Source organism: Drosophila busckii, chromosome 2L (assembly GCF_011750605.1).
Source record: "Drosophila busckii strain San Diego stock center, stock number 13000-0081.31 chromosome 2L, ASM1175060v1, whole genome shotgun sequence".
Classification (NCBI taxonomy): domain Eukaryota; kingdom Metazoa; phylum Arthropoda; class Insecta; order Diptera; family Drosophilidae; genus Drosophila; species Drosophila busckii.
In genome coordinates, this window is record NC_046604.1 from 9,429,359 (window position 1) to 9,455,274 (window position 25,916).

At 38.9% G+C, this 25,916-nt stretch overlaps 2 protein-coding genes across 2 annotated transcripts in view; both read right to left on the reverse strand.

Moving 5' to 3' along the window:
- Positions 1–875: 875 nt before the first annotated feature.
- LOC108607869 (glutactin) lies at positions 876–3,672 on the reverse strand. Its single transcript, XM_017998961.2, has 2 exons — positions 2,440–3,672; positions 876–2,378 (listed from the first exon to the last, which is right to left on the reverse strand). The coding sequence occupies exons 1-2, from the start codon at positions 3,632–3,634 to the stop codon at positions 994–996; spliced, it is 2,580 nt and encodes an 859-aa protein (XP_017854450.1). The 5' UTR covers positions 3,635–3,672; the 3' UTR covers positions 876–993.
- A 2,800-nt stretch (positions 3,673–6,472) lies between these two features.
- The window catches only part of LOC108607437 (semaphorin-1A), a 128,495-nt gene continuing 109,051 nt past the window's right edge, over positions 6,473–25,916 (reverse strand). Inside the window, 16 exon segments of the mRNA XM_033294830.1 lie at positions 6,473–10,643; positions 11,721–11,793; positions 14,140–14,193; positions 14,257–14,527; positions 14,598–14,805; positions 16,047–16,175; positions 16,268–16,410; positions 16,792–16,903; positions 16,997–17,015; positions 17,017–17,141; positions 17,782–17,864; positions 22,794–22,939; positions 24,028–24,108; positions 24,167–24,288; positions 24,357–24,498; positions 24,569–24,657. Coding sequence (XP_033150721.1) covers positions 9,751–10,643; positions 11,721–11,793; positions 14,140–14,193; positions 14,257–14,527; positions 14,598–14,805; positions 16,047–16,175; positions 16,268–16,410; positions 16,792–16,903; positions 16,997–17,015; positions 17,017–17,141; positions 17,782–17,864; positions 22,794–22,939; positions 24,028–24,108; positions 24,167–24,288; positions 24,357–24,498; positions 24,569–24,657 — 2,690 coding nt within the window. The 3' untranslated portion in view covers positions 6,473–9,750.

Genomic DNA, 25,916 nt, shown 5'->3' on the forward strand with positions numbered 1-25,916 from the left:
ATTTTTTTGGTATGCAACTTTACAGTTTGAAGAATTATAAAGATGTTGGCAATTTGAACATTTTGAACAACAACTGATTTTTCAGTTGGTCCAACTGTGTTTTATGCTGCAGTCTTTGATCGCGGTCTTGAAGCTTCGTCAAACATTCTCTATACAGTTCAAAGGCGTCGGTAAAGCTGAAATGGTGCCATCGGTTATGGCCAATGTTAAAATTCCACAAAAGGTAATTCAATTTTATGAGGAGCACCCCTTGTACCGCAAAAGTTTTGCGCTTTGGCAAATAAAGTAAAAATAATTTTCCTTTTATTGTCCTTGGCAAAACGTAAAAAGCTGATGCTGCAAATTTTTTAATTGCAGCATATTGCGCAGCATTTCGTTCTCAGCTTTTAAATTTTGCTAAAAGCCTGGCCGGCATTTATTTTAATAACAATTTTGTTACTTTGTGCTCGCTACACATAACTGTAACTGTTGCCCACTATGCACTGTTGCATCACTGAATTATTATAATAATAAATATAAATTTTATATAAGTTTCTATATCTACTATATAAAAATAAGTCGGGTTTTCCTTCCTGACGCTATAACTCCAGAACGCACGAACCGATTTCCACGGTTTTGCATTCGTTGGAAAGGTCTCGGGCTCCGTGATGTTAAATTGCAACAAGATCAGGAAAAAATTTCACAGGAAGCGCTAACATATTTCTTCAAAAGCAAATGATCAAATGAACAGTTTGTCATATAGAACTGAGTTTGCTCATTGCTTTGCGTGTATGAATAAGAAACTTAACATATGTAAGTCTAATAAAACTCAAAATTGAGAAACAAATAAATATATTCATATAAATTAAAAACAATAAAATTGTTATATTATTTGTTCATTTGTTAGCTCAAATATAAGTTGCGTTTATTAAACTATGCATTAGTATTGGAAGACAGACAATTATTTTTTATACACTTTGACATTTTTGATTGTTAATGCTCCAGAACTTAAGATTAGAACCTCAAGCGCTGCTGCTGCCTACGCACAAACTTAAAAAGTTGTGGCGCATTCGCGTCACGATGGGGAGGAGCGCTCTCGACGGGGGCGCTCTCCTCTTCTTCGGCACTGGCATAGGCTTGGGGATTGTATAGACTTTCCTGTTGCTGTATCCATGCCTGGTGCGCCACCACGTACTCCTCGTAGGTGGGATAGGCGCTGGGATCGGGCTGGCCATCGGCAGCGGCTTCAAAGGTTTGCTGCTCACGCTCGCGCTCGTGCTCAGGCGCCTGCTCACGCTCTCGCTCCAATTGCTCGCGTCGCTGCTGCTCGCGTGCCTGTTGCTCTCGCGCCTCCTCCTCACGGTCTTCCTGGGAGCGCTCATGATCGGCTTGCTGCTCATGTTGCTGACGTGCGGCGAGCTCGCGTTGCTGCTGCTCGCGCAGTAGCTGCTCACGCTCGAGCTCTTCACGACGCTGTTGCTCTTGGAGCAGTTGCTGCGCCTGCTGCCATTGTTCCCGCTTGCGCTCTTCTTCTTCGCGTAGCAGCTGCTCTCGCTGCTGACGCTCGCGTTCTTGATCCATTCGCTCGCGCTCGCGCTGCTCACGCATCCATTGTTGACGGCGCTGCTCTTGGATTCTAACAAACGGATCCTCTTGTGGATTCTGAGGTTGGGGCTGCTGAGCTGGCGGTGTAGGTCTGTACACAATGCGTGTATAGTAAGGATAAGGACGACGCGTGGTTGTAGTGGTGGTGGTGGTGGTGGAGGTTGTTGTTAAGACTGCTCCACTGCTGCTCTGGCCATAGAGATTGGGCACATTGATGCCGTCGCCAAAGTGCTGATCCAGCTCCAGAATGCTTGTTCTGTTATTGGTAAAGCGCAGGAAGGGTCCGTACTCGGAGCTGGCCTTGGGCCACATATGGCCATTGGGATTGGGTATGCCGGACTGGGCGAAGCTCACCCACATGCTGCATAGAGCACGCGCCAGCGACTGGTCCTCCGGATTGAGGCGACTCGCCTCGGCAGGATAGGGAAACAGATAGACGCTGTCATCGCTGAGCGAGGCGTCCACGCCGAAGGGCAGAGGATTACCAAAGTGAGCAAAGCGATGATGCTCGCCGCGATAGTCAAAGGTGTACAGATAGGCAGGAGTCTTTCTATAGCTGCCACGTATGGAATAAATGACCGGAGCGCGATACAGTATGAGATTGCTGAGCTCCAGCAGTCCCTGGAAGACACTGCGGGCATTGGCAAAGCGCTGCTGCTCCGGCGTAAAGATCTCGCGTATGGCCCAGTCGTGCCACAGCTTGTGCTGCTGCGGAGGCGCCACATGACGCAGCACCACATTGATGTAGTCGCTCAGATTGCCCGACTGCAGCTGCTGTATCTGCTCATAGAAGCCTGAAGAGCGCAGAGCAAAGAGATTAGCATTGGAGCAGCTGCTGCTGGGCATGGAACTTACGTGAGAGTATGAAGGCGCTGGCGTCCTTGGCGGCGCCCATGATGGTGGGCATGCTGGCATTGTTGCTGGCCAGCAGAGCGGCTGGATGCTCGGGCAGATAGCCCAGAGCATCGCCCACCACCAGCTTGAAGCCACCCAAAGCGCTGAGACCACGCGGCTCCTGCTGCTGCTGCAGCTGCTGGAAGGCCTCCACCAGCTGGGAGCTGCGCAGGCGGCTCAGGCACTGGTAGAGCGGACTCAGATTACCGGGCATCATTGGACAATGGGCCAGGCGGGCAAATGTCGCCAGCGTATTCAGTGGCTGCTCATCGATGAAGTAAGGATTCAAGGCTGTGCCAGATTGCAGTATCAACTGCTGGAAGAGATGTTGGGTGCGCGTGCTTAGACTCAAGGCATGCGCTAGTGTAGCGCCGCCTGCTTGGCCCATGAGCGTCACTTGGTTGGCGGCGCCACCAAAGTAGCGGATATTGCGTTGCACCCACTCGAGCGCCAGATGCAGGTCGGAGAGCGCCACATTGCCAGGCAGCTCCTCGCTCAGAGCAGTCAAGAAGCCAAAAGGCGCCAAGCGATAATTGATGGACACCAGCACCACATCATGTTCCAGCAGATAATCCGGCTGCGCCTCCTCGGCGCCGCCATCGAACAGCATCTCGCCATGCACAAAGACCAGCACGGGCAGCTCTCTGGCAGCGGCGGGTGCATAAATATTCAGCGTCAGGCAGTCGTCCACATTCTCGCCACGTGCCTCCGCCTGCTGCAGACGCGGCAGCTCCGGAAACTGTGCGCAGTTCTCGCTCTGGCGTGTGGCATTGATGAAGGATTCATACGGCACTGGCTTGGCCTGCTGGAAGCGACCCAGGCCGCTGCCCACTTGACCGTAGCGCACACCCAGCCAAGCATCGATGGCTCTGCCGCGCAAGCGCTTGAACTCCGCCAAGCCCTGCACTTCACCCACGCCAGGCACCTGCACTCGGGCGTTCCCAGGTGCTGGTTCCCGTCTGGGTGGTGGAGTGGGTATTGGTGGGTATGTTGGTGTTGTCGTCTGCCAGGGTGCGGGCTTCAGTGGCTGCGGCGTAAAGACTCCAGCCAGCCAGGCTTCCCGCTCGTTCTCGTCGTGCACTTCTTCCAGCTGGTAGGCGTTTGCCACGCCCAGTGCCAGCAGCAGCAGTGTTAACACCGTAAGCTGCAGCTGCATGTTGTCTGCTCAATCGTGTCTCAGTAGCAACTGATTGCTGCCAGCCAGTGAATCGAAAGTTCAAGCCTAATCTCTGAGACAGACACAGACAGTGGACAGTTGGATTATCTCGCAGTCCTCTCCTCTCAAGATGCTAGTTGCGTCTCTGTCGCGTAAATGGCACACAGTCTATAATAAATACAAATGCTTAGAGTTCACTTTGGGGGTTATCTGCTACGACAGATGCGGCAACTTATTACTGGTTCCCATTTTCTGTCCAACAAGCGAATTGCTCAATTCATTCAATATTTATTCAATTCGAAATTAAGTCAAGTGCCAACATATAATAGAATTGAAGGCAATGACGTAATCCAATGATTTCAAAAGTAAGAACAGAGATCAGATTCGAAAATTAGGCAAATAAATAAATATTAGATTCTAGTGGAAATCAATTCAATGAGCGACTTGAAAATTAACTGAACAACAGACAATTTGCTATATGTATATACATTTTAAATTCGAATATAGGCACCACGAATAAAAATTTTCTAAATTAGCGCCGAATGTTAATATATATTTTTTTTCAATTTCGTAAATTCGAATTATCTTATTGTTAGTCTAATCAACTGCCCTTCAACCAACCACACAGTGCCTCTCAAACTGTAAGGCGCTGTAGAAAAATCAAAACTCAATGCTTAAGTGTTTGTTTCATAATATAATATTCTCTATATTTTTCATTCAATCGTTTTTCTTTTTCGTTTTTATTTGCATTTTGTTGTTTCTTGTTGTTTTCTATAATAATATGTTTATAATTAAGAATTCTTCATTTCATCTAAATATTTCAGTTATAATAGTACAATATAATAATTCTTTAATAATATGTTGTTAAATTTATTCTTGTTGCTTGCTTTAACACTTGAATGCGCTTTGTTGTTGTTTTTGTTGTTCTTCCTGCAATAGATTTAATTATTTATCAATTCTAAAGACGCATTCCAACATTCGGTTTGATTATATCAACAATCTGTTTTTGATTTTGTTCCGCCTGGGTTCGATTGCGTTTTGTTTTATGTTTTGTTTTGCGATTACAATTGTTTGATGTTTATTATAAATTTATGTTTTTATGTATGCATGTTATGTATTTGTAAATCAGAGTTTCTAGGAAAGCTAAAAGCAATTGTAATTGTATGTAAGTAGTATCTATGTATGTATGCTATGTATGTGTGTGTGTGTGTATACACGTGCTTAGGTAATGTTATTTAGGTATTTGTCGGCAGTTAAAGAATCTGATTCTGGATCTGGATCTGCTGCTTGCTGCGTTGAACGTAAGTCTCCCATGCATATATTTCATTGTGTAAACTTCTTAAAAGCAAAAATAAACACAAACACTGTTGTTCATCATCATCAACGATATTACGTATATAACGGTATAAGTATATGCCGTACATAATTTCTAAATATTGAACTTGAGTTCTTATGTTGAATAACGAAAACTTGTGCGTACATCTTTTACTTTGTTCGTAGTATATAATTAAACAAAATGTTTAATAAACAAATGCCGAAGTTCCATATATGTATGTATTTGTTCAACAGTGATCTATATATACGTTAGCTGGGGTTCTTTAACACTTAAATGCATTTCGTTTAGGAACTTCTTAACATATACATAATTGCCATACAACAAATCAATAGATTAGCTGCTTACAGTAACTCTCAAATAAATTATGGATATGGATTGGCAGAATTTCGAAATTGATTTGGAAAGTGGGGATTTTACTTCAAGCATAACTCTTGGGATTACAAGTGTTGCTCATTATATATTTTTTTTTTCATATTTTTTGTAGCTCAGTCTTTTCACTAACATTTTTTTGTTTTTTTTTTTTTTTTGTTTACATTTTATGGAATTAATTAGCAATTTTATTAAATCTTTAATATTCTTTGTTTATAGTATTAATAGTGAAGCGTTTGGTTGTTGAATTAAGTTGCGGCTACAAGTTGTAGATTGAAAAAATAAGACAAACATAGCAGGGGATTAAGAGTTCAACCATACGTTGGTGTATTTTTGTTGGTGTTGGTGTAAGTAGTTGCTTGGAAGTAATGTCTGCTGTCTGCAGTTGTTGTAACTTAGTTGATTAGATATATCTTTCGATTGTGTGTTATTATAAAATGTTTATTATGCGCTACAATTGTTCAACAAATTTAATATATACCTTACGTATTTTGTAACCGCTAAGTGGTGTGTGTGTGTGTGAATGAGTGTGAGTGTGTTGGTTTGGGCCAAAAGTAGAGAAAATCGATTTGGTGTTGTGTTTTTATTCGAATGAAAGATTATTTATTTGATCATTTTTAATGTACTGTATGTTTAGTATTTACAAAGTCTTGTTTTTATATGTTTACTATAGTATATATGTATGTTTGTATGCAAGATTTGTTGCGTTATAAAACTCTTAACATAAGTGTTGCTGTTGTTCTTGTTGCTGTTGTTCTGAATAAAGTAAAATGCAATATGTTGCAAGTTAAGAGCGGACTACTTATCAACTAAAAAACCAAACGCTTCGAGACCGGAGCAACCCGAACTGGGACGTTGATGCTCAGGCTATCAAGCAACGGTAACGTTATAGACTACAATTCTTTAAAACGATTAGGCATTTGAATCTACAATAGTTTGTTTTGTTAGCATTCGTGGTTTTCATAAATAATACAATATATGGTAAATTTAATGCTTATTAACTAATTAGTAGGTATGCGCCATTGTTATGTTGTTATATATCTTTAAACTTTAGCTTTATGCAATGCCTGTTAATAATATTTCTATATATATATATTTGTATATATAATTTTTATTTTTATGTAAGAAGCACTTGAATATATATCGTTTTAATGGTAAATGAAAACTTGAGTGTTTTTGTTTCTTTTATATGTTTACTTTTGGTTTACATGCTTTCTAGGGCTTTTCCTTTGCTCATCTACGAATTGTTGCTGCGCATACAAAGTAAATAATTATTCTCATTTTGTTTGTTTGTTTGTTTGTTTCAACATTTGCAGCTTATGTGAAGAAGGTTAAAAATCTTGTCGCTTACATTTTTAAAGTATTTCTATGCTTATACGCCTTGCTGCATTTGGGTTTTCTAAAAAGAATTTTCTGAGTTGCTTTTACTGATTAATTTATCGCTTTGTTAATGATTATTATGTGGCTCACAAGTTCGTTTTTACGATATTCATAATACGTGATTTGCTTTACTAGTAAAATATGCTTTAATCTTTGTTTATTTTGTATCTCTCTGATTTTAGTTTAAAAGCATTTGCTAGACACACTGTCTGCTAAAGTAGATATACTAATTGTTAGTTTTATTTGTTGTTGTTGTTGTTGTTGTTATGCTGTAAAACCTTTCAATTGTTAGCTTCGAATCTAAATTACAAATACTTGAATAATTCTCTTTAGATTTAGTTTCGAATTTGCGCTGGCGCTTTTGCTTTACTTTTTGCGTTTTGTTTTGTTGTATAGGTATATAAGTATGTAAATGTAAAGTGTATAAAAGTTAATGGATCTGATTTAGTATATACTCGTAAGCAATTTATAAATGTATGTTTTTGTATATATATGTATATATAACTAGAAACTAGCTTTTTTAGTAGAGTCACTAGTTAGCAGTACTTGCTTGCTTTGCTTTTGTTTTGTTTTGTTTTGTTTATAAACTTGAATTCAACTGTTCTTGTTACCTATATATGTTTATTATAAGTTTACGTGCTTTCGTATTGCTTTTGTAGTACGCGTATAGTTAATAACAAAGTCGAGAGAGAAAAGCACAGACCAAAACAACGTTTTAATATAATTAGTGTATATAGAAATTGTATATACGTATGTACAGAAGGCTTAAACAAATAATAAATGCAAAGCTAAACTTATAAAAAATAAATCTTGTGTGTGTGTGTCTTTGGCCTCTCTAAATGCAAATGAAAAGTTTCTCCAAAACTCAAAACTACAATTGGTTCAAAAATATAAACAAATTGTGCTGTGTATTGCTAATGCTAGCATTAATAACTATTATTATTATTATTATTTTGTAATTTGTTTTTCGTATTCTTTATACAGTTGCTTTGATTTAGATATTACTACGCTTTCTTTCGTATGCAATGCAAACGCAAAAATGTTATAAGATCATAAAATTGAAATTAAAAATTTGTTTTCTTCATGCTTTTGTTTTCATGGTTGTCAGTTTTTATACAAAATATGCTGCTGCTGCTGCTGCTGCTGCTTCTATCGCTTATGCTACAATATATAGAAAAGGAGAAATGTGTTCACGCTCTAAATTTGAATATATATGTATGTATATATATGCTAAAGTTTCTATAGCTAATATTACGTTATGCTTTTCTCATTCAATATCTCTTTAATCGATCACTTTATACGAATGTTGAACACAAAATGTTTGCTCTACAGATCGTCTCGAAGTTATGTACACTGTGAATAATTTCTTCAGTTGTTTTCAAATCACAATTACAGGGGCGGGGGCAGGGGCAGGGGGAGGTTGTTTCACGGCATTCATTTAGAGAGCAGCTGATTAGCAGAGCGAGAGAGAGAGAGAGAGATAGAGAGCAATTGAAATCATAGATTTTAATTTATGGCACATATCGCACATATATATGTATGGTATATATGTATATGTACAGTGGTAAATTTGCTGTACATTTTATACAGAATTCAATTATTGATTAAGCACTATTTTGACTGCAATCGAGAGCGCTCGAGTAAATATCGTATCTGAATATAAAGCATAAGGCTGCAAAACAAATTGACTGAATTGAATATTCTTATCTATAATATATATAGTTCTATATAGTAGTATGTATAGGATAAATGAAGAGCTTGCAATAGGTATTCGGTTTATGCTTTATAGGCAGCGTGTGTTTGTCTGTGTGAGTGAGTATTAGAAAATTCTACTTTTAGTTCTAGGGGTTTGTATTTTGTTGAAGCGAATGGCAGTTTCATTTTCTTGAAGCTTACAAGTAATCGTAGTGTGTGTGTGCTATGTACATTAAATTAAGAAACAATTTGTATAAATATAAACTTTGACAAAGCACAAAATATTCGCAACATTATCAACTCTTATAATTTGTTGTTTGCTTTCTACTATTTTGGTATATTACTTAATTATAAATCAGTAATAAGCGTTTCGTTTTTTTGTTTTTTTTTAACATTTTTTGTTTGCTTGTCTTTTTTTTGTTTTTGTATATTTTTACTATTTTTTTGTTTGTAGTTCATTTAAATGCAAAAACTTGTATGTTTTAGTGTTGATTAATATTTACAGATTGCATTGAAAATCCCTAAAAATTTACATGTTTACTAATTATTTATAATTCTCATATTGGTGTATGCGATGTACTGTAATTAACCATATTTTAAATCGGTTTAATCTTGCTACAAGTTCGTGTTTCGTTTAATTAGCAGCTCTTGTTATATATATATATCGGTATAGGCTAGATAACTTGTTGTTTATAAATCGGTTGTATATAATGCTCATGGGCTGCTGCTCTTGTTCTTGTGTAGAATATTCTATAGTATAACTGTTATAAATTCAAAAAATGCAATTAATGGCGCTCTAAGTTTAGTTCGCCTTTCCAACTATGTCTATGCCTAAGTATTTGGGGCTTATTGAAAACAATATGTTTATCTCAAATTTAATTGCAGTGTGTATAAGTTGTATATATACTATATAATTATCTGAACTGATAACACAGTGTAGCTTTTGTTACCAGCCCTGGCTCCCTATGCCCGCTCCCTGTGCCCATGGGTTGTCTTCCAAGACAGTCTTCGCTTAAAAGAATTAACCCAAAGCTGAGACATATAGTCTCAAAATTTATGTGTATATAATTGTTATGAAACTTTTAGATTTTCAAACTCATTATAGCTATAGAATATGAACTCAAAACTCATTCAGCAAACGAATTCCAGACAACCCACCTCTCTACCTAAGCCCCATTTAATTTGTTTGTTTAACTTTTGTGTAAAGTTGCATCTAAAATCTTCTAACTGATCTGATCTGAACGATAAGCATATATAATTTCATAACTGTGACTTAATGCATAAGTGTGTGTGTGTGTGTGTGTGTGTGTGTGTGTGTGAAGGGTTAGTTTAATTGCTAGTACATTTCATTCTCATCCCAGTCGACGGACTGCAGCACGAGCTTGTCCAGTTCCTTGGAGTCACCGTTGCTGCTGTTGCGTCGCCGTCGCTTGCGCTGCAGATGCGCCCACTTGCGATTGAGTTGCGCCATTTGGGGTGTGGCAAACATGGCGGCGGCAGCGGCGCCAAGCTTTGTGGGCGTTATGGCACTGCTCTTGGGCGTGCCCGGACTCATGCTGAACAGCTCGCGATTGCCAAAGCGGAACTTGCGCGGTGGCGGCAACGGTGGAGCAGCTGCAACTGAACTGGCAACTGCAGTTGTCAGTTGTGGTTGGTCGTAGGGCGGCGGCGGTGTTATCATGGCCAACGATGATGTATCCTCCAGTTCATCCTCCTCGTCATCTACATCATCCTGCTCGTCCTGCTCGTAGTCGTCATCATAGGGCTGGAATCTGGCGTCGGAGTATGCGTGGCGAAAGTGGAGTGGAGCACGTGCCTCGTAGAGTTCATAGGAGGGCGAGCTGGATGGATGTGGCGCTGGCTCTGCGGGTGACTGCGGCTGAATGGGTGTAACGGGCATGGATTTGGCAAGCTGCCTGCTGCTGTTTGTGACTCTAACTGGCTGTTGCTGCTGCTGCTGGTGCTGCTGTTGACTGGGCGTGGGCGTGTGGGGCGTGGGCAACGCCTGAATGAGTGGCATCGATTTGGTATTACATATCAATCAATCACGGTAAATGTAACTGCAATTCTTGGGGCTCTCCTGCGGACTGGGACTGCTGGATGGCGGCGCTGGACTGGAACTGCTGTTTGACATTACTGGCGAGGAGCCGGAGCTGGAGTGCGGCTGCTGCTGTTGTTGTTGTTGTTGCTGCTGCTGCTGCTGTGGGCTATTTGAACGGTGCTGAGTTACTGCAATATTCAAATGAAATAACAAACAGTTCAATATAAGAGTTGCACTAAAATTTAAGCATAGACACACACACAAGCACACACATATAAAGAAAGAGAGACATGAGATAGAGAAGAGAGAGAAAGACAGTTGAGCTGTTGTAATAAATAGCATGTTGCAACAATTAATATTATAAGAATACACATAAAATACACAAACACAGATAATAATTAATTTAGTTTATTTTTTATATTGATTTAGTTTATTTACAGTGCACATCAATTATTCATTTGACTTTTAGTTTGCTGCAACATGCACAAATATACAAATAACTATTTGCACAGCTTCTAAAATAATAACAAAAAACACTTTGCATTAAATAAATAAAATCTTAATCATTTGCTACGCATATTTGTCTTAATAATTGCAGCGTAGCTTCGCAGACGTCTGAACAGCAGCAGTTTTTTAAGCACCCCCGCTTAACGAAGAGAGAGTAAGTGCAGTAAGAGTGCCACTGTGGTGAGTAACTTCGCTAAAGCGTCGTGCGCAAAACGTTTAAGCTGCTGCCTCTGTGTGGGTGAGCGACGTCCCCCCTGTGAGAGCGACTCTTTGCACAGTGGTGAGAAAGTACCCTAAGCAACTTGCGCAAAACGTAGCTGATCACCATGTGTGGGTGGGCGACGTTTGCTTTTGAGTCCCACTGTGCGGCAAAGGCAGCGTTCAGCTTTAAGAGAGCGACGCTTTTGCTGCTGAGCGACACTGCCGTTACTTTTTGTATGTGCACACAAAATATGTATGTACTTGACGACTTGTTACTTTGATTTTATAACATAGTGCGTAGCAAATGATTAATAAATAAAATTAAATGTATATTTAAATGTAATTTAATTTAGCACCACTTAAACTATAAAGACATACATATATTTGTAGAGCAGATTTAGATAGACAGAGAAAGGGGGACAGACACAGTTTTTAGTACAGCTTAGACAATACACGCAATTCGCAACTTTCTTTAGAGTGTGTGTGTGTGAGTGTGTGTGTTTATGTGCGTGTCTTTGTTGTGTGTCTAAAAAAAAAGAGAACATAAATAAACTTACCAATACCATGACGGGGCGGCTGTCTTCTTGCACGACCAAGACTTCTGTTACGTGTGTTTGTGTTGTTTACAGCCTAGGATTGTTCAATATAATTCTTTTCTATAAATATGTTGTAAATGTATTAACTAAAATAACTCATTTTGCATCAATTTTGATTTTTTAAATTTAGCATATAATTTGAAAAAAAAATGCACTTTAACGCTTCAGACTGACTTGATCACAAAAAATAAAAATTCCTTTTTGAATTCTCTAATTGCTAATTAGCCTAATTTCTGTGTGTGAAAGTTAAAGATAATGTAACTTGGCAAGCATTGAACTGAAAAATTTGTTGTAGCAATACAAAAAGTGTTGTACAAATATTTCTAAGTTTCAGTTGTGGTTTGTTTTGTATTAAAGAACAAGTATTGCAATTACATTTATTATTACTCATAGATATTTATTGGTATACGTATTTGTAAGTAGTCTAAATCCAAATGCACACACATTCTTTGGCTAGTTTGGAGAGGAGGGAGAGTACTATTATTTGTTTGGAATTTGTTGCTGGGGCGCCCATGCAGTAGAAGAGAGGCAAAGAGAGAGTATGCAAAAGTCAACCTATCCACACACGCATACAAGCAAACTGATTCACACCCAGGATAGTCACACACACACACACACACACACACATACATATATAAACAGCTGATGTCCTGGCAACGTGGCAACAAAAGCAGCGAGTTGGGCGCGGGCTGGCTGACAGACTTGGCATTTGGTCCTGGAACGGGGTCAATAACTCTTTTTTGGCTGGACTTAATCGAATTTGAATTCGAACTACCCGCTCTATGTATATACACAATTAAAAAAGCAAAGGCATTCCAAAAACGTAATTTACAGTAAAAACTCGTGAGAAGTAACAAATTTAGTCAACTGTGCTTTTATGTAGAAGAAGAAGGAGAAATCAAAATTGGTGAGCGAAAACCGAGTAGAGCTTAGAATAGAAATTTCGAGCAAAATATATTTTGCAGAATTACTTTTTGAGTTCGAATTTCAGCTGATCTCGAAACTGTGGGTATCCATATTGCAGCTTTATAGTTTTTTTTTTACACAATTTCGCCGTATTGAAGACCGATTATAAAATAAATATTAAAATAAATGAAAAGTTGGGGGATTAAAATTAACGAAAAAGCAAAGCAAAATTAACTAAATTTGCTTTAGTTATGCGTAAGTATTTACCATATTTTGGGTAATTAGTCCCTGACTGGTTTCAGCCGCCCCACTCCCGTCTCAAAGGTAAACCTAATGAAAAAGGGAAGAAGAAGAAAAGATAGATAGATTTTTTCGTTTTTCGGTTTTTAGGTGTGTGTTTTGGTTTGGTTAGCGTGTTGTCCACATTTGACAGTTGAGTTTTGAATGTAGCAGAGTTTAGAGAAGTGAAAAAAGCGACAAATGGAAACTAGAGAGACGCCTGTACAGATTGACACTCGACTGATTCGATAGATTGGTGTATTTCCCATAACAACGAAGCCCCAAAAGTTGAGAAGAAATATTATTGTAGAGCAGCAGAAACTATGGAACAATTTGTTATATACAAGAGTTAAATATGGACGATGGGGGTTAATCAATGTGGACATGCAAATGGAACAATTTGATGGTTAATATACAATTCTTGAACGCAACGAATGGATTAAGAACAAATGGAGACACACTTCTTATGATTAGATGGAATTAGCTGAATGAGATGTTAATGGATGATAAAAGAACTGATGACTATAAGCTTAGGCTAAATAATATAAATCAGTTTAAACCAGTATGGAGTTCGAACATTTGTATCATCATACTTTACATTATACATTGATGTATGTAGCATAGTGTAGAATGAACTAAAAGTAGTTAACAATAATTTATTTAAATGCAAACAATAAATTACGCATGCGATAACAACAATATTAATAATATATAGTTAAACATATATGGATGTACTATGGTATGGATGCATGAACTAAATATATAATGAATTGCTACACATACATTAGACACATTAGTAGATGAAAGAGTTAGTTAGAGACAGCAAGAGAAAGACAGAGATACAGAGAGAGAGAGAGAGAGATACAGAGAGTGAGAGAGACAGAGAGACAGACACAACACTGTGAGTCTAAGAAATACACCAATCGACGAGTGAGTTTATCAATCAAACACAAGCGCAGCACAAGGATTCACATAAGTATATATTTAATATATATAAATAATTGATTTGGTATTGTTAATTATACTAAAATGTCAAAATGTCAACAACATCGAAAAGAGAGCGCAATGTTTACAATTAGATAGTTTAGTTTAGTAGTAGTACAGCAATTGAAATAAAAGAAATTATAAACATTTTCAATTATAAACATTTTCAGCTAACACTGACAGTGGTTCAAAACAAGCAATGCGCACTTACCTTCTTGACGCTGCGTGTGGTGGAGAAGCCATCACCGCGTCTATAGTTGTCGCCCTGCAATTCGAGTTCGAATTAGTGGTGAGTTTAAAGTGCTGTGCAACTGCTTGCTATACTCACCATCACCTGATGCGAACGCAAGGTGCCAAAATTGTCGCGTCCGCGATATGTCTGTTGAGTATTGTAGCCATCGGGCTGGAACTGGAAGAGCGTCTCCGAATTGGGGCCCTGATGCATTTGATGCATGGGCGGCTTGCGCAGCGTATTCTTGGGCGAGTGCATTTTGTTCTGTGGCGGCGGCTGGGGCAGCAGCACGGGCTCCGCATACGTCACCTCCTCGACTTGTGGCAGCAGCTTTGGCTCCTGCTGTATGCGGCAGGATGATGGGAAACTGAAAGTGCGATTAGTATACAATTAGTATTTGCTTTGATATTTGAGGCTATATAGCTTGGCCTGTTAACCTGTTAACATTTTGGCGTTGCTCAAAATATTCATACTCCGTATCCGGATAGGGCAGATTATCGTCCTCGTCCTTGTGGCAGCGTCGGCCACAGAAGTAGCCTGTAAAGAAGCCCACCAGCAGCGAAAAGACCGAGCCAGCCAGCACGGCCATCACCAGTGTCTCCACCGTATACTGAGCATTGATAATATCTGCGGAAATTTGTGGACCTTTTATTTTAGCAACAATTATAAGTTTCAAATTTAATAAACATTTAACCACAACAACCAACACACATAGGAATTGCATATTATTTGATTTGATTTGTGATTAGAGTATAAGATCAGATCCGTTTTGTAAGCACACATCAATAAACATCGAAACATGGAACATCGATAAACAGAACGAATAGCGCCCAATTATGAGCGTTGTTGAAAGTATTTTTAAAATGAAACGAAACAAGAAGAAGAATAACAAACAACAGTTAATAATAATGTTTACAACAACAAGTTTAGTTAGTATATTTACAATAATTTGTTTATAAATATTTATATAATAAAAAAACTATAGATTAAAGTTACAGTAGTATGATTTGCTTTGCTTTCCTAACTGATAAAAAGTTTCACCTCATCAGTTCCACCTCATCAGTTCCACCTCAGCTTATATATTACTTGACTGTGGATGTGTGCTTCGATCATTTAGCAGAGTCGCCAAAAAATTGATTCTACGAGCTAATACATAAACCTTACGTAACGCAACGTTATAGGATATGTTAAGTGGTAAGTTTTGATCATTTACGAAGTTACAAAGCAGCAAACCTAACGAAGCATATTGTTACGCAATTTTCCTATTGTATGTTTTGATCATTTAGCAAAGTCAACAAACTAACTTATCGTTACGTATTGACTGAGGTGACCAACCAAAGACTAATTATGCGATTTAGCTAATGTGTAAGCCTAAAGTAATAAATTGAACTCTAGTGATGAGAAAGAATTTAGACAAAAGTTCCGCTTTGTTTTCAATTATGAAACATTCATTAATTAGAATACTATCTTCCATTTTTCTTTTTTAGCTATATTTGGATTTCATTCTTTAGTTCTTTTCACTGAATGCGCTTAAATTTAAGACTTCAACTCACAAGTTTAGAATATCTCTATTTAAATGCGATAACAGCAAGGTAAATATGTATGCCAAACACAAGATAATAAAGCACAAAGTGCAGAGCAAATGTTGATTGAAATTGAAAAGCATAAAGTGGCAATAAGGCAAGCAGAAAGAGAGGGAGAGGGAGAGAGTGTGGGGAGTGAGAAACTGCCAAGCAGCTGTCGTGGCACAATGTAAAAATGAAAGAATATAAAATGAAATATGTCAACAAGTAACACAATATACATATCTATATCTATATATAGAGGTTGTCTAGACACATGCAGTAAATACATAGGAGTATTATATTTAGTTGGGGTGTGCTTACCTTCAAAGTTCTTATCGATGTTGTCAATGATTTCCTGGTCCTTGCTCTGGCGCCGTGAGTCTAGCAGGTCCATGTCATTGCGAAAACCCTTCTGTTCGCCAACATTGGCGTCCTTTGAATTGATTTTGCCTGTCGGCCATTGCGAGGGAGAGAGAGAGAGCAACAAGCACTTTAAGTTGGGCCCTTATATGTAGAGGAGGTGGGAGCTGGTGTGGACTTACCTGAGGGGCAGGCCGCATGCTGACCCGTGGCCACATTCTGATAGAAATAGTTCTCCTCCAGCCAGCGTGGCGCCCCATGCGAGCGACACTTGCCCGCAATTTTATCCCAGGCGCAGTACGGATCCTGCAATGCGACGCATTCACTGCACGAAATGAAAGAGAAACGAGGCACAGGTGTGAGAATTGTAAATTGAGCAAATGGCTTTGCATTGGTGTAAACATATTGCAAATTGTGAAATGTAAAACTCCATAAGTGCGCATAAAGTGCTGCAGTTAAGTGGCTGCTGCTGCTACTGCAGACACACACAAGTTGCAACTTGCCCTGTCAGCGTCACACCAGACAGACAGACAGACAGACAGACAGACAGACAGACTGGCTGGCAGTCAAGCTACGCAAATTGTAACATGAAATAAAAATGCCATTGTCTCGTTTGCTCACTGCTGATGCAGTCAGTCAGCATTTTTATACACCAGCACCCTATGGGTAGGGTGGGTGGTTGGTGCACTCGAATCCGAACACTTACCTGCAGCTGGTAATTTTGTCATTGTGACATCGATGCAGTTGTATGGCTATCACTTGACTATCTGTCACAATGATTAATTTGCCATCGTCGTAGCTGCCATCTTTTGGTTGATCTGTGAATTTTTTTTTTAACAATATGAGCTCGTTACGATTAACGTTCATTTTAATTGACTTTCGCGTTTCGAGTGCGCTCGCTCTCCACTTACCGTACTGCATTGTGCGCACCAATTTCCAAATTGCGTATGGGCTCGCTTTTCGTCAGCACATCGATCTCCTCAATGACCACCGAGCTGACCTTTTCCGCTGTGTCTGCTGATTCCGCATTCACGGACTTGATGATTTTCCCATGATCTGTGTATATGAGTGAAACATAGACAACAAATAAAATTCAGATAATCAAAGTAAGAGCTCTAAGTTCTGATCACTTTAGCCAAGTCACCAGGCATCGTATTACAGTTCTAAGCTAAGACGCAAACCGCAAGCGTTCACACGTTCAATTTGACGAAAGTCTGTAGAACAATAATCTTTGATTCAACTAAACTAAGTGTGTGAGACACAAAACTTTATCACTTTTGAATTATAAGCTATGGCAAGACATTCAAGTATGTGTTTACACATAAATTTAAGCAATATGTGAATTATAGGCATAGCTTATTGCATTGTGGTGAACTGGGATCACCTTAGCCAAACCATAAAGCTAAGACGCAAACCGCAATCGTTGCGTATTCAACTCAAGTGAGTGAAGCGCGAAACAAAGTTAAATTTAAATTACATTTTAAATTGTAAATTGTTTATAAAACTGCGCTATAAATATAAAAATTATTGCTATGCTTTATTTATCACGATTTAGCTTTTGCAGTCAAAAGTTCTAATTGAGCTAACTACGCTGCTCTGCTAAATTGCAGCGCAGCGTAGTTTATGAAGTCTGGCTGGCTGGCAGCTAAATGGTCTCCAGGCACCATAAACTCTCGCTGATAAAACCGTTACCCACCTGTGCCAACGAATATCACATCGTATGTCTTGCCTCCGGGAGTTTTGATTTGTGCATCCACCGCGATCTGTGTGAAGCGATAGCTGCAAAGAGAGAGAAACAGAATAAATGAATTGCAAGTTTAAAGCTGCGGCCAGTTGAAGTGCACGCGAAATTGAACAAATAAATTAATTAATCATATGTTAGCTCAGCTGGGCAATGCTATTGATTTTTTGTTTGACAGCAGAACAGGACATTATAGATGGACGGCTGGCTGGCTGGCTGGCTGGCTGGCTGTCGTTTTTGGTTAGACAGCATTAATAATGAGGCAGAGCGGCCGAGAGAATGACAAACAGAATGGCCGAGAACCACAACAGCGGTAGCAACAACTGCGACAGCAGCAACAGCAACAGCAAACACACACAACATGGCCTCAAAAACAAACAAAATGTCTGTCTGTGCGTCCGTTCGTCCGTCCGCTTGTGTTTAAATGTATATGTAAAAACATATTTGAGCGAGCAACAAGAGAAATGAAATAAAAACGGAAATTTCTCTCTGATTTCACCACAAAAATGTTGAACGTTAGCTGTTGCTGCTGTCGCTGTTGCTGCTGTTGCTGCAGTATTCCTTGTTGCAGGCAACATTTGTGGCTTTGCGCTTGGCTGCCTTGTCTATTGTTGCTTTCCATGTTGGTTTTTATGTAACCGTGCTTGTGCCTCGATTTAAATGCAAATGCCGGCCATGGACAGCAGCAGCAGCAGAGCAACTGCAACAGGGAGCAGAACAGCCACAACAGCAAATGGTAATGACTCTGCTCCAGCCACTCAGCATTGTGCATTGTTTTATTGTTAATTAACAAATCTCGTATTTTGCATTTTAGTTATGTTGCTCCATTTTCTAAATGGCCAAAGCATTGCTGTTGCAATTGTTGTTGCAAACAATAATAAACCAAAAGTCGAAATAAAACTTCAAAGTACTCTGCTGTCTGGAATAGCCGAAAATCTTATTTCCAGTTGTCACTTTAAAATATTTTAGTCAACAATTATACATTTATTTTGCAACGCTCACAAATTGCATTTACAATTGCCATTTATCAATTGCTAAAACAAAATGGCTTTTGTGTCTGCTTCATAAAACTTTGAGCATTCGACACTTTTAAGTTTTAGTTCATAAATGGGCAGTGTGCACTGCTAAATGTTGACAAATAATATTTAATGCATTCAGAGTTGAAATCGACTTGGCATATTAATTTCAAGAACAACAATTGAAGCATTGAAGCGATAAGGCTGGAGCATAAAAGAGAATAACTAGCGAATAACAGTTTACAGCTCACAGTCTAAATAGAGAATTATTGAAATAATATTCTAAATATTTACAAAGTTTTTTAATAATGCCAAAGCTAAAGCTAGTGTGCGCTGTATTTATTGTAAGCACAAATAGTTTTTTTTTCTGATTTGCTGTTGAGGGGGGAGAACTAGTAATTTTTACAAATAATAGCGATCAGCTTCGGAACTAGAATTAACTACAAACTAACTTTTGTGGCATAAGCTCTTAGAATTTGCTAGTTTTTGCAGCTCATACAGACAACGCACTTTGTTTTGCTGATCAACTATTTTTTACAATTCGTGATACCTTTTGCACTTTTAATAAAACTGACAAGGCGTATAAAAATTACAAAATGGCAGCACAAAGACTAGAGAGAGTGTAAATAAAAATATTGGGGGCCTTTTGACAGTTGGAAAGTTGAGTGACAACAACAAGGGTCGCAGTCGCAGTCGCAGTCGCCAGGACATGCATGATAAAGTCGCAACAAAAACTTGACCGATAAGTGAGCAACAATGCTTGAGGGTCGGGGCTACCTTGGAGTTGACAGGCGGACAGGATATGGTCAGCCAGCTGGCCTGGCTGCGAAAATCTGTTGAGCATGGATACTTTCCGGTACAGAGAGCAGGAAACAATTTGTTACAGAGCCGAGCCGAGCGAGAGAGCCCAGAGTTGGCCCTCAGCGAAAGTTGAAGCATTTAACTTTTGCCGAGATGCTCAAACTTTTAAGTTATCAGCAAGAAACTTTGCGTTCCTAGCATTTGTGGTGGGAGTGGCACCTTTAGCTTTCGTGCCCACTGTGCGTCTGGCATATGCAAATGAGTGCCCCCACCCCACTGTACACACCCACACATTGACTAGAGATTCAAGCAATTGGCTAGCGGAAGTGGCAGCGCTTGAATCAAATGAAATTATTATGAATTTATGCATGTTGAGCTAAATTTTGTGCATTTTTGATTTGATTTTAGCATTTCCATTTCCATTTCCAGCTGCCATATTGGCAATACCCAAGACTTAAAGTTGCTTTTGTGGCATTATTTATGCATTTTTTATGCGATGAATTATTTCGTTAAACTTAATGCAGTTGGTTAAGCCCAAGAGTTTGACAAGTGTAAAGCAAAGTGCTGGCGGCCAAAGATATTTGTTAATATTTTAAATAGTTATTAGCTTGCTATATCAATTTTATTTTTTAAAGCGTTTGTTGTCTTGAGTACAAATGTTTGTTCAATCATTTTTTGTTTTGATTTTACTGCTCGTCTATTTTTTTGGATTTATGCACATCGATTGGGTTAGTTCAGCATTTATTTATTTTGATTTTTGTTTGAGTAACTGCGACGGCAACTGTTAGTGCAGCTTTTGGATTTGTGCATGACCGACTTGGAAAACTTTTGAGCGTTGGCCAAACAAGCACTTGGATTGCCCCAAATAAATTCCACACACACACACAAAAAAAAACAAAGCAAAAAAATTGTTGAGCTGTAACTTTTTCTTGTGTGTGAGTGGGATGATTAAATTGTGATGCGTGTTCACTCGCATCCTCCTCCAGTGCAATGAGTCAGCTTGCCCTAGTCGCAATCAAGTGGCTCACACACACACAAACACACTCGCAGCTTGGCTAATGTTGCTCGTCCGCACTCGCATTTGTTGTGGCAAGTGTGCATGTGTGTAAGTATAGGTGTGTAAGTATTAGTGTGTGTGCGGCGCTCTACGTGTTCCATATTTCATTCTAATTTATTCAGTTGTGCATACATATTTTCGTTACGGGTTGCCTCTCGGCGCATCCATGCATTTCCTTCTGGCTGGCTCGGTTCGTTTGGCTCCCAACTATCGCTTGACTGCAGCAGCCACAGCCACAGCCACTGACACACACACACGCAAACACACACAGAGAGAGAGAGAGAGACGCTGCTGCTGCTCCTTGACAGCAACTGTTCAGTGGCTCGCTTATGATTTACTCTTTAAAGTTTACCGCACACGACGCTCCCATCTCAACAGCCCCGTAATTGTGGCTCAATTACATGGAAAAGTTGCCAAATTGAATTTTTAAATTTCCACATGTCTGTGTGTGTGTCTGCCTGTGTGAGCAACTTGAATATAATTTACGAGCATGCAGCATCGAGCTGGAAAAAAAGGCACTTGGAGCAGCAGCTGCAGTCAGTGTGGTCCTCTCTCTTTCTCTAAAGATTCTACTGCTCGCCAATATTAAAACTGTTTTATTTAAACCATAAATTAATGCCATTTTGCATGCAACACACACACACAAACTCACAATTCTTGCAGCGCCAGCAAAAGTAGAAAATTAATTATTAATTTCAAGAGTCTCAGCAAAAATACACTGAGCTCCAAAAAACAATTATAATTTGCTTTTAATGCAAATTATAGCAATCTATATTACTGACTCATTCAAAAGCAACAGTCGCTAAATAATTATTTAAGATATTCAGCTATATTAATAATAAGTGTTGCTAATTATTATAAAATCTAAGCATTTGAAATTTAATTTACGATAGCTGAGATGCGCATTCAATATTATAAAATTTAACTAGTAAAACAATTTAAAATTAACTAAACAAATCTCGAATTTGCATTTGATTTGCCTGAGCAGAGCAGCAGATTAAAAAAAATTAGCAAGTCAGTGATCTCGTGAGATGCGCTCAGCTTAAGTTGAGCTGAACAACTGAACTCACCCACACCATGATACAATAATATAAAATTCTGGCGCTCGCTCACATAACGAAAAGAGCGAGAGCAAGCAAGCAACAAAAACGAGAAATAAGCAAAAGGAACTTAAGAGCACCCACGCTAAGCTGTCGACTAGCAACGGACGAAGCTTTCACTGCGTTAGCGCTAAAGCAGCGCAGCTAAGTTAAGCGACTGCGTCGCTGCCTAGCGTTTGGGCAGCGCAGCTGAGCGTGGGAAAAATTAAGAGTGCAACTCTCTTATCACATTTAAGCACTAAGAGATAATTGAAGCTCACTTTGACTAAACAGCCAAAGCAGCGTGATCGACTTCCCTAAATTGAAGCTTAATTCAATCATACTAATTTTATTTTGAAAATTGACTATTTGAGGTTAATTGAGGGAGTTTTCGATTATTTTCTATAAAAATTTTTTATGATATTAGTAATCGTAATTATTAAGTAACTTCAGTTAAGCTTGTAACCTTAACTTAAACTCGTTAAGCTTGTAACTTTATATTATGTTCCAAGCTAAGAATCATGATTTCCCAAGATTAAATTGTCTATTAAAGCATTTGACCGATTAGCAGCCGCTGCTTAGTAACTGGCGCTAAAGTTGGAGCCATATCAGATGTCAGAGGAATTTGTTATTTAAATGAAATTAGTTAGATTGTGGCAAGGGGCACATAGTGGAAATTAGATCGTCACGTATTCACTTGGCCGCAAACAGCAGTTGCAACAGCACTTGCAGTTACAGTTACAGTTGCCGTTACTGCTACAGTTAAAGTAAAAGTTTTTGGTCGAGGCTGGGGGTGGGAGGTGGCGCCCACACGCTGCAACAAATTTTGTGGCAGCTGCCTTGTGGCATTGGCTTTTGTGTAATAATATTTACATTGCCGCAACATTATTTCAACTACAGCTTGGGCTACTCAGCGACGTGACTGCACAGCCAACAAAAAGAAAAAACAACTGGAGAGAGAGATAGAAAGAGAGTGTGGAAGAGAGAGAGAGAGAGAGAGAGAGATGTACTTACATTGTGCTTGTTCGCACCAGAATCGGTTGACCGAAAAATGCCGGAACATTCTCATCCATTAGCGAATGTGTTTTGATGAAATTTAATGTCGGATCCGGCAGCGTTCGTGAATCATTGTGACAGGCGCCGGGACGCGGATCGGGCACCTAAAATGAACCGAAAAATATATATGTATAATAAATATATATTTATATATAAGATAGATGGCACAAAAAGTTGGAGTGCAAGCAAATTGCATTTGCTGCTTCAACTGCAGATGCAAAGGCAACTGCACTCAAGTGTAGCTGTGTGTGTGTGTGTGTGTGTGTGTGTTAGACTGCTTGCTGTTTGGGCCATAATTTGGTTTATGAATCGCTCAACTGTTGGAACTGGCTTTGACTCTTCACTGAAGTGTCTCTTGCCTACATTGTGGCCACACTGATGTTGCAGTGGCAGCAATTGGTATGCTAATTCATGGGCGTAATCCGTAACTAATAAAGGGGGCGTTGACATCAAGTTATAGTTAATTCTTAATATAGGTAAAGACGGATTGCGAAACTTTACAGGAGAGCGTTTTTCATAGATTATTTCTCACTGAACAAACTTAAAAGTGTATTATCAATTTCATTATAATATTTTACTAGCTGGTAAGTAACTAACTATTATGAAAGACTATATTCTATAGTCTTTGCTATATTTGTTATAAACCGTTGATCTCTAAATCATAAATATATTATATGTATAATATTATTGTAATACTTCAACAGCTGCTATGTGACTCGCTTTAAAGCAACTCTTGCATTAATAATCGCAATTTCGATATAACGAGTGGTTTATATATTTTTTACATTTAGGCTTTACCTAGTTTATGGATCTGGCTACGCCCTTGTGCCAACTGCTGCTTGGTTCAATTGTTTCTAGTTCCTTGAACTGTAACCCAAACATTTTTAATTTCGAATTTGCATATTTTGCTGCTGTCGAAATTCGAATTCGAAATTCTTTGGCAACACGTGCAGTCAAGTGCCAGAGCCGAATGGACACCAAAGCATTCGTAATTCAAATGTAAATTTTGCTGGCAAAGGCAAATGCCCGCAGCCTCTGTGTGTCCTGAGTGTGTGTGTATGTGTGTGTGGGGCAATAAATTGAGAGCCAGCTGCGTCTAAGTGCGCTTACAAACTCACACACACACACACGAACGCTCGGACGTACACATATATGCTTATATATATCTAAGTCTAGTTTTGCTTGCACGCACCTTGGCATTGTTCACTGGCAGCCAGTTGGAGTTGAGGCCGCTCTGCTCCTTGAACTGCCCCTCGAATGTGTCCGCAATGTCCTGCGTATGAGGAAAGTATTAGAAAGACGTCTAGGGTTACAAATAATTGCGCACTCACCTGCAAGGCAAAGGCACAAACCGCTGAGCCGGGTATCGAATTTGTTGGCGTATTAAAAACGCCATAAATCAATTTGGAGCTCATGGAGCCGTATTGTCCCTCAACCAGATTGCTTGCCGACTCTGCAGAAAAGAAAGCACCACAGATTAGCTATAAATCCATAAATGGGCGTGGCCGTGGCTTGACTTACGTATCTCGTTGAAGTAGAACGGATAGTCGCCGGGTATGGAGCAGTTCAGACGCGACTTGAGAAACGATGTCCAGCGATTGCGGAAGCGATGCGGGCCGCCCTTATCCCATTTGCAAACGCGTGCCACTCGCGAATAAATCGCCTAAAGTGCACGATTATCATAGATAAATATTTAGCAGCATTAATTACAATCCATTTGTTGATTTACTCACCTTGCCGCAATTGATAAACTCCACAGCCGTCTCGCGAAAGAAGAAGTAAACAAAGTCTCCCTGCGTAAATGAGCTCACAAAATTTGGCGCTGTATTTGGAGATAGCAAACAAAATAAATATTAAAAACTTGAGTCATAAATTGCATTTATAGTTTGCACAAGCTATAAACATTTTTATGGCCAACTGTTTTTTTCATCGCTCACATGACGTAGTTCGAGCAAGAGGTTGACTTTAAAAGCGCTTTAAGTTGTATTTGTATTTCATTTATGGCTGCTTAGCAGGCGAAAGCTATTTTACTTAATTTGCGGTAATGTTGTACCAAAGCACGCCAATAATAATGTTGTTGATTAAACGAAATTAAACTATCTTTAAAACAAGAAATTAAACTAACTTTACTTGCAGTTTAGTTTTGGCAAAAATTCGCTTTCTTTCAGTTCGATTTAGATTTTTTAAAGGCAATTCAGTTAAAGGTAATTAATTGAGAATTTTGATCTTTTAAGCAAAACATTTAACTATGTATGCACCCTTTGTCTAAAGATCTAAGTTTAGGCTTAGCATAATAATGCTCCTCAATATTAATTAAATTGTAATAATTTGAAATTTATTTAAGATCTCTTTCTAGGTTATGGACATTGTGAATTTTGCAAATTAAGTATTTTTTTTATCGAATTTAATTAACTGCTATGCTAATTAAACAAAAATCTAACAAAGTGCAGACAAAATATATATCAAATTAAAAATAAGTAAAAAACTAAATAGCTGCTCTAAAAGTTAAAAAAAAGGCTTAAAATCTTGGACTCTATTGGATTGGCTATTTATATAAACCAAGTATGAATAAAAATAAAAGCTTTTCTTTACTTTCAAACAATAATTAATGACTCAAATACAAGAGTCTCATTAAATTTAGCAAACTTTCTGTGATCTGTCGTAGTTGACATTTCAATTCTTAAAGCCCTTAATAGACAAGTAAAGTAACGGGGCTTAAATTGCTGCAGCTGCGGAGCTGCATGAAAAATTCAGTGAAATTCAGCAGCTTCGTCTACGCGCGTGGCAAGCAGCGCATTAAGGGACAAGACGTCGCATCGCATGTGTCATGTCCAACTCGAGTTAATGGACAGTCTGGCATATGAAAATCGAAACGTCACAAGTGTTTGAAATATGCAAAAGGGAATCTCACGGATATGTTGCACGTCAAAGAGAAGCTGGGGCACATGCAGCTTAATTCAATTCTTTTACAACAACTACTTGCTAATAATAATAATAATCTAATAAAGAAGAATAAAAGCTATAATCAAACAACAACAACAGCAACAAAGAAGAAGCGCAACATCGAAGCGGCAGCAGATT

Excerpts from the sequence above, each read along its gene's own strand:
- LOC108607869 (XM_017998961.2), bottom strand. The coding sequence starts at position 3,634 with ATGCAGCTGCAGCTTACGGTGTTAACACTGCTGCTGCTGGCACTGGGC. Across the intron at positions 2,379-2,439 it reads CAGCGCCTTCATACTCTCAC|GCTTCTATGAGCAGATACAG; the intron begins GTAAGTTCCATG and ends TGCGCTCTTCAG.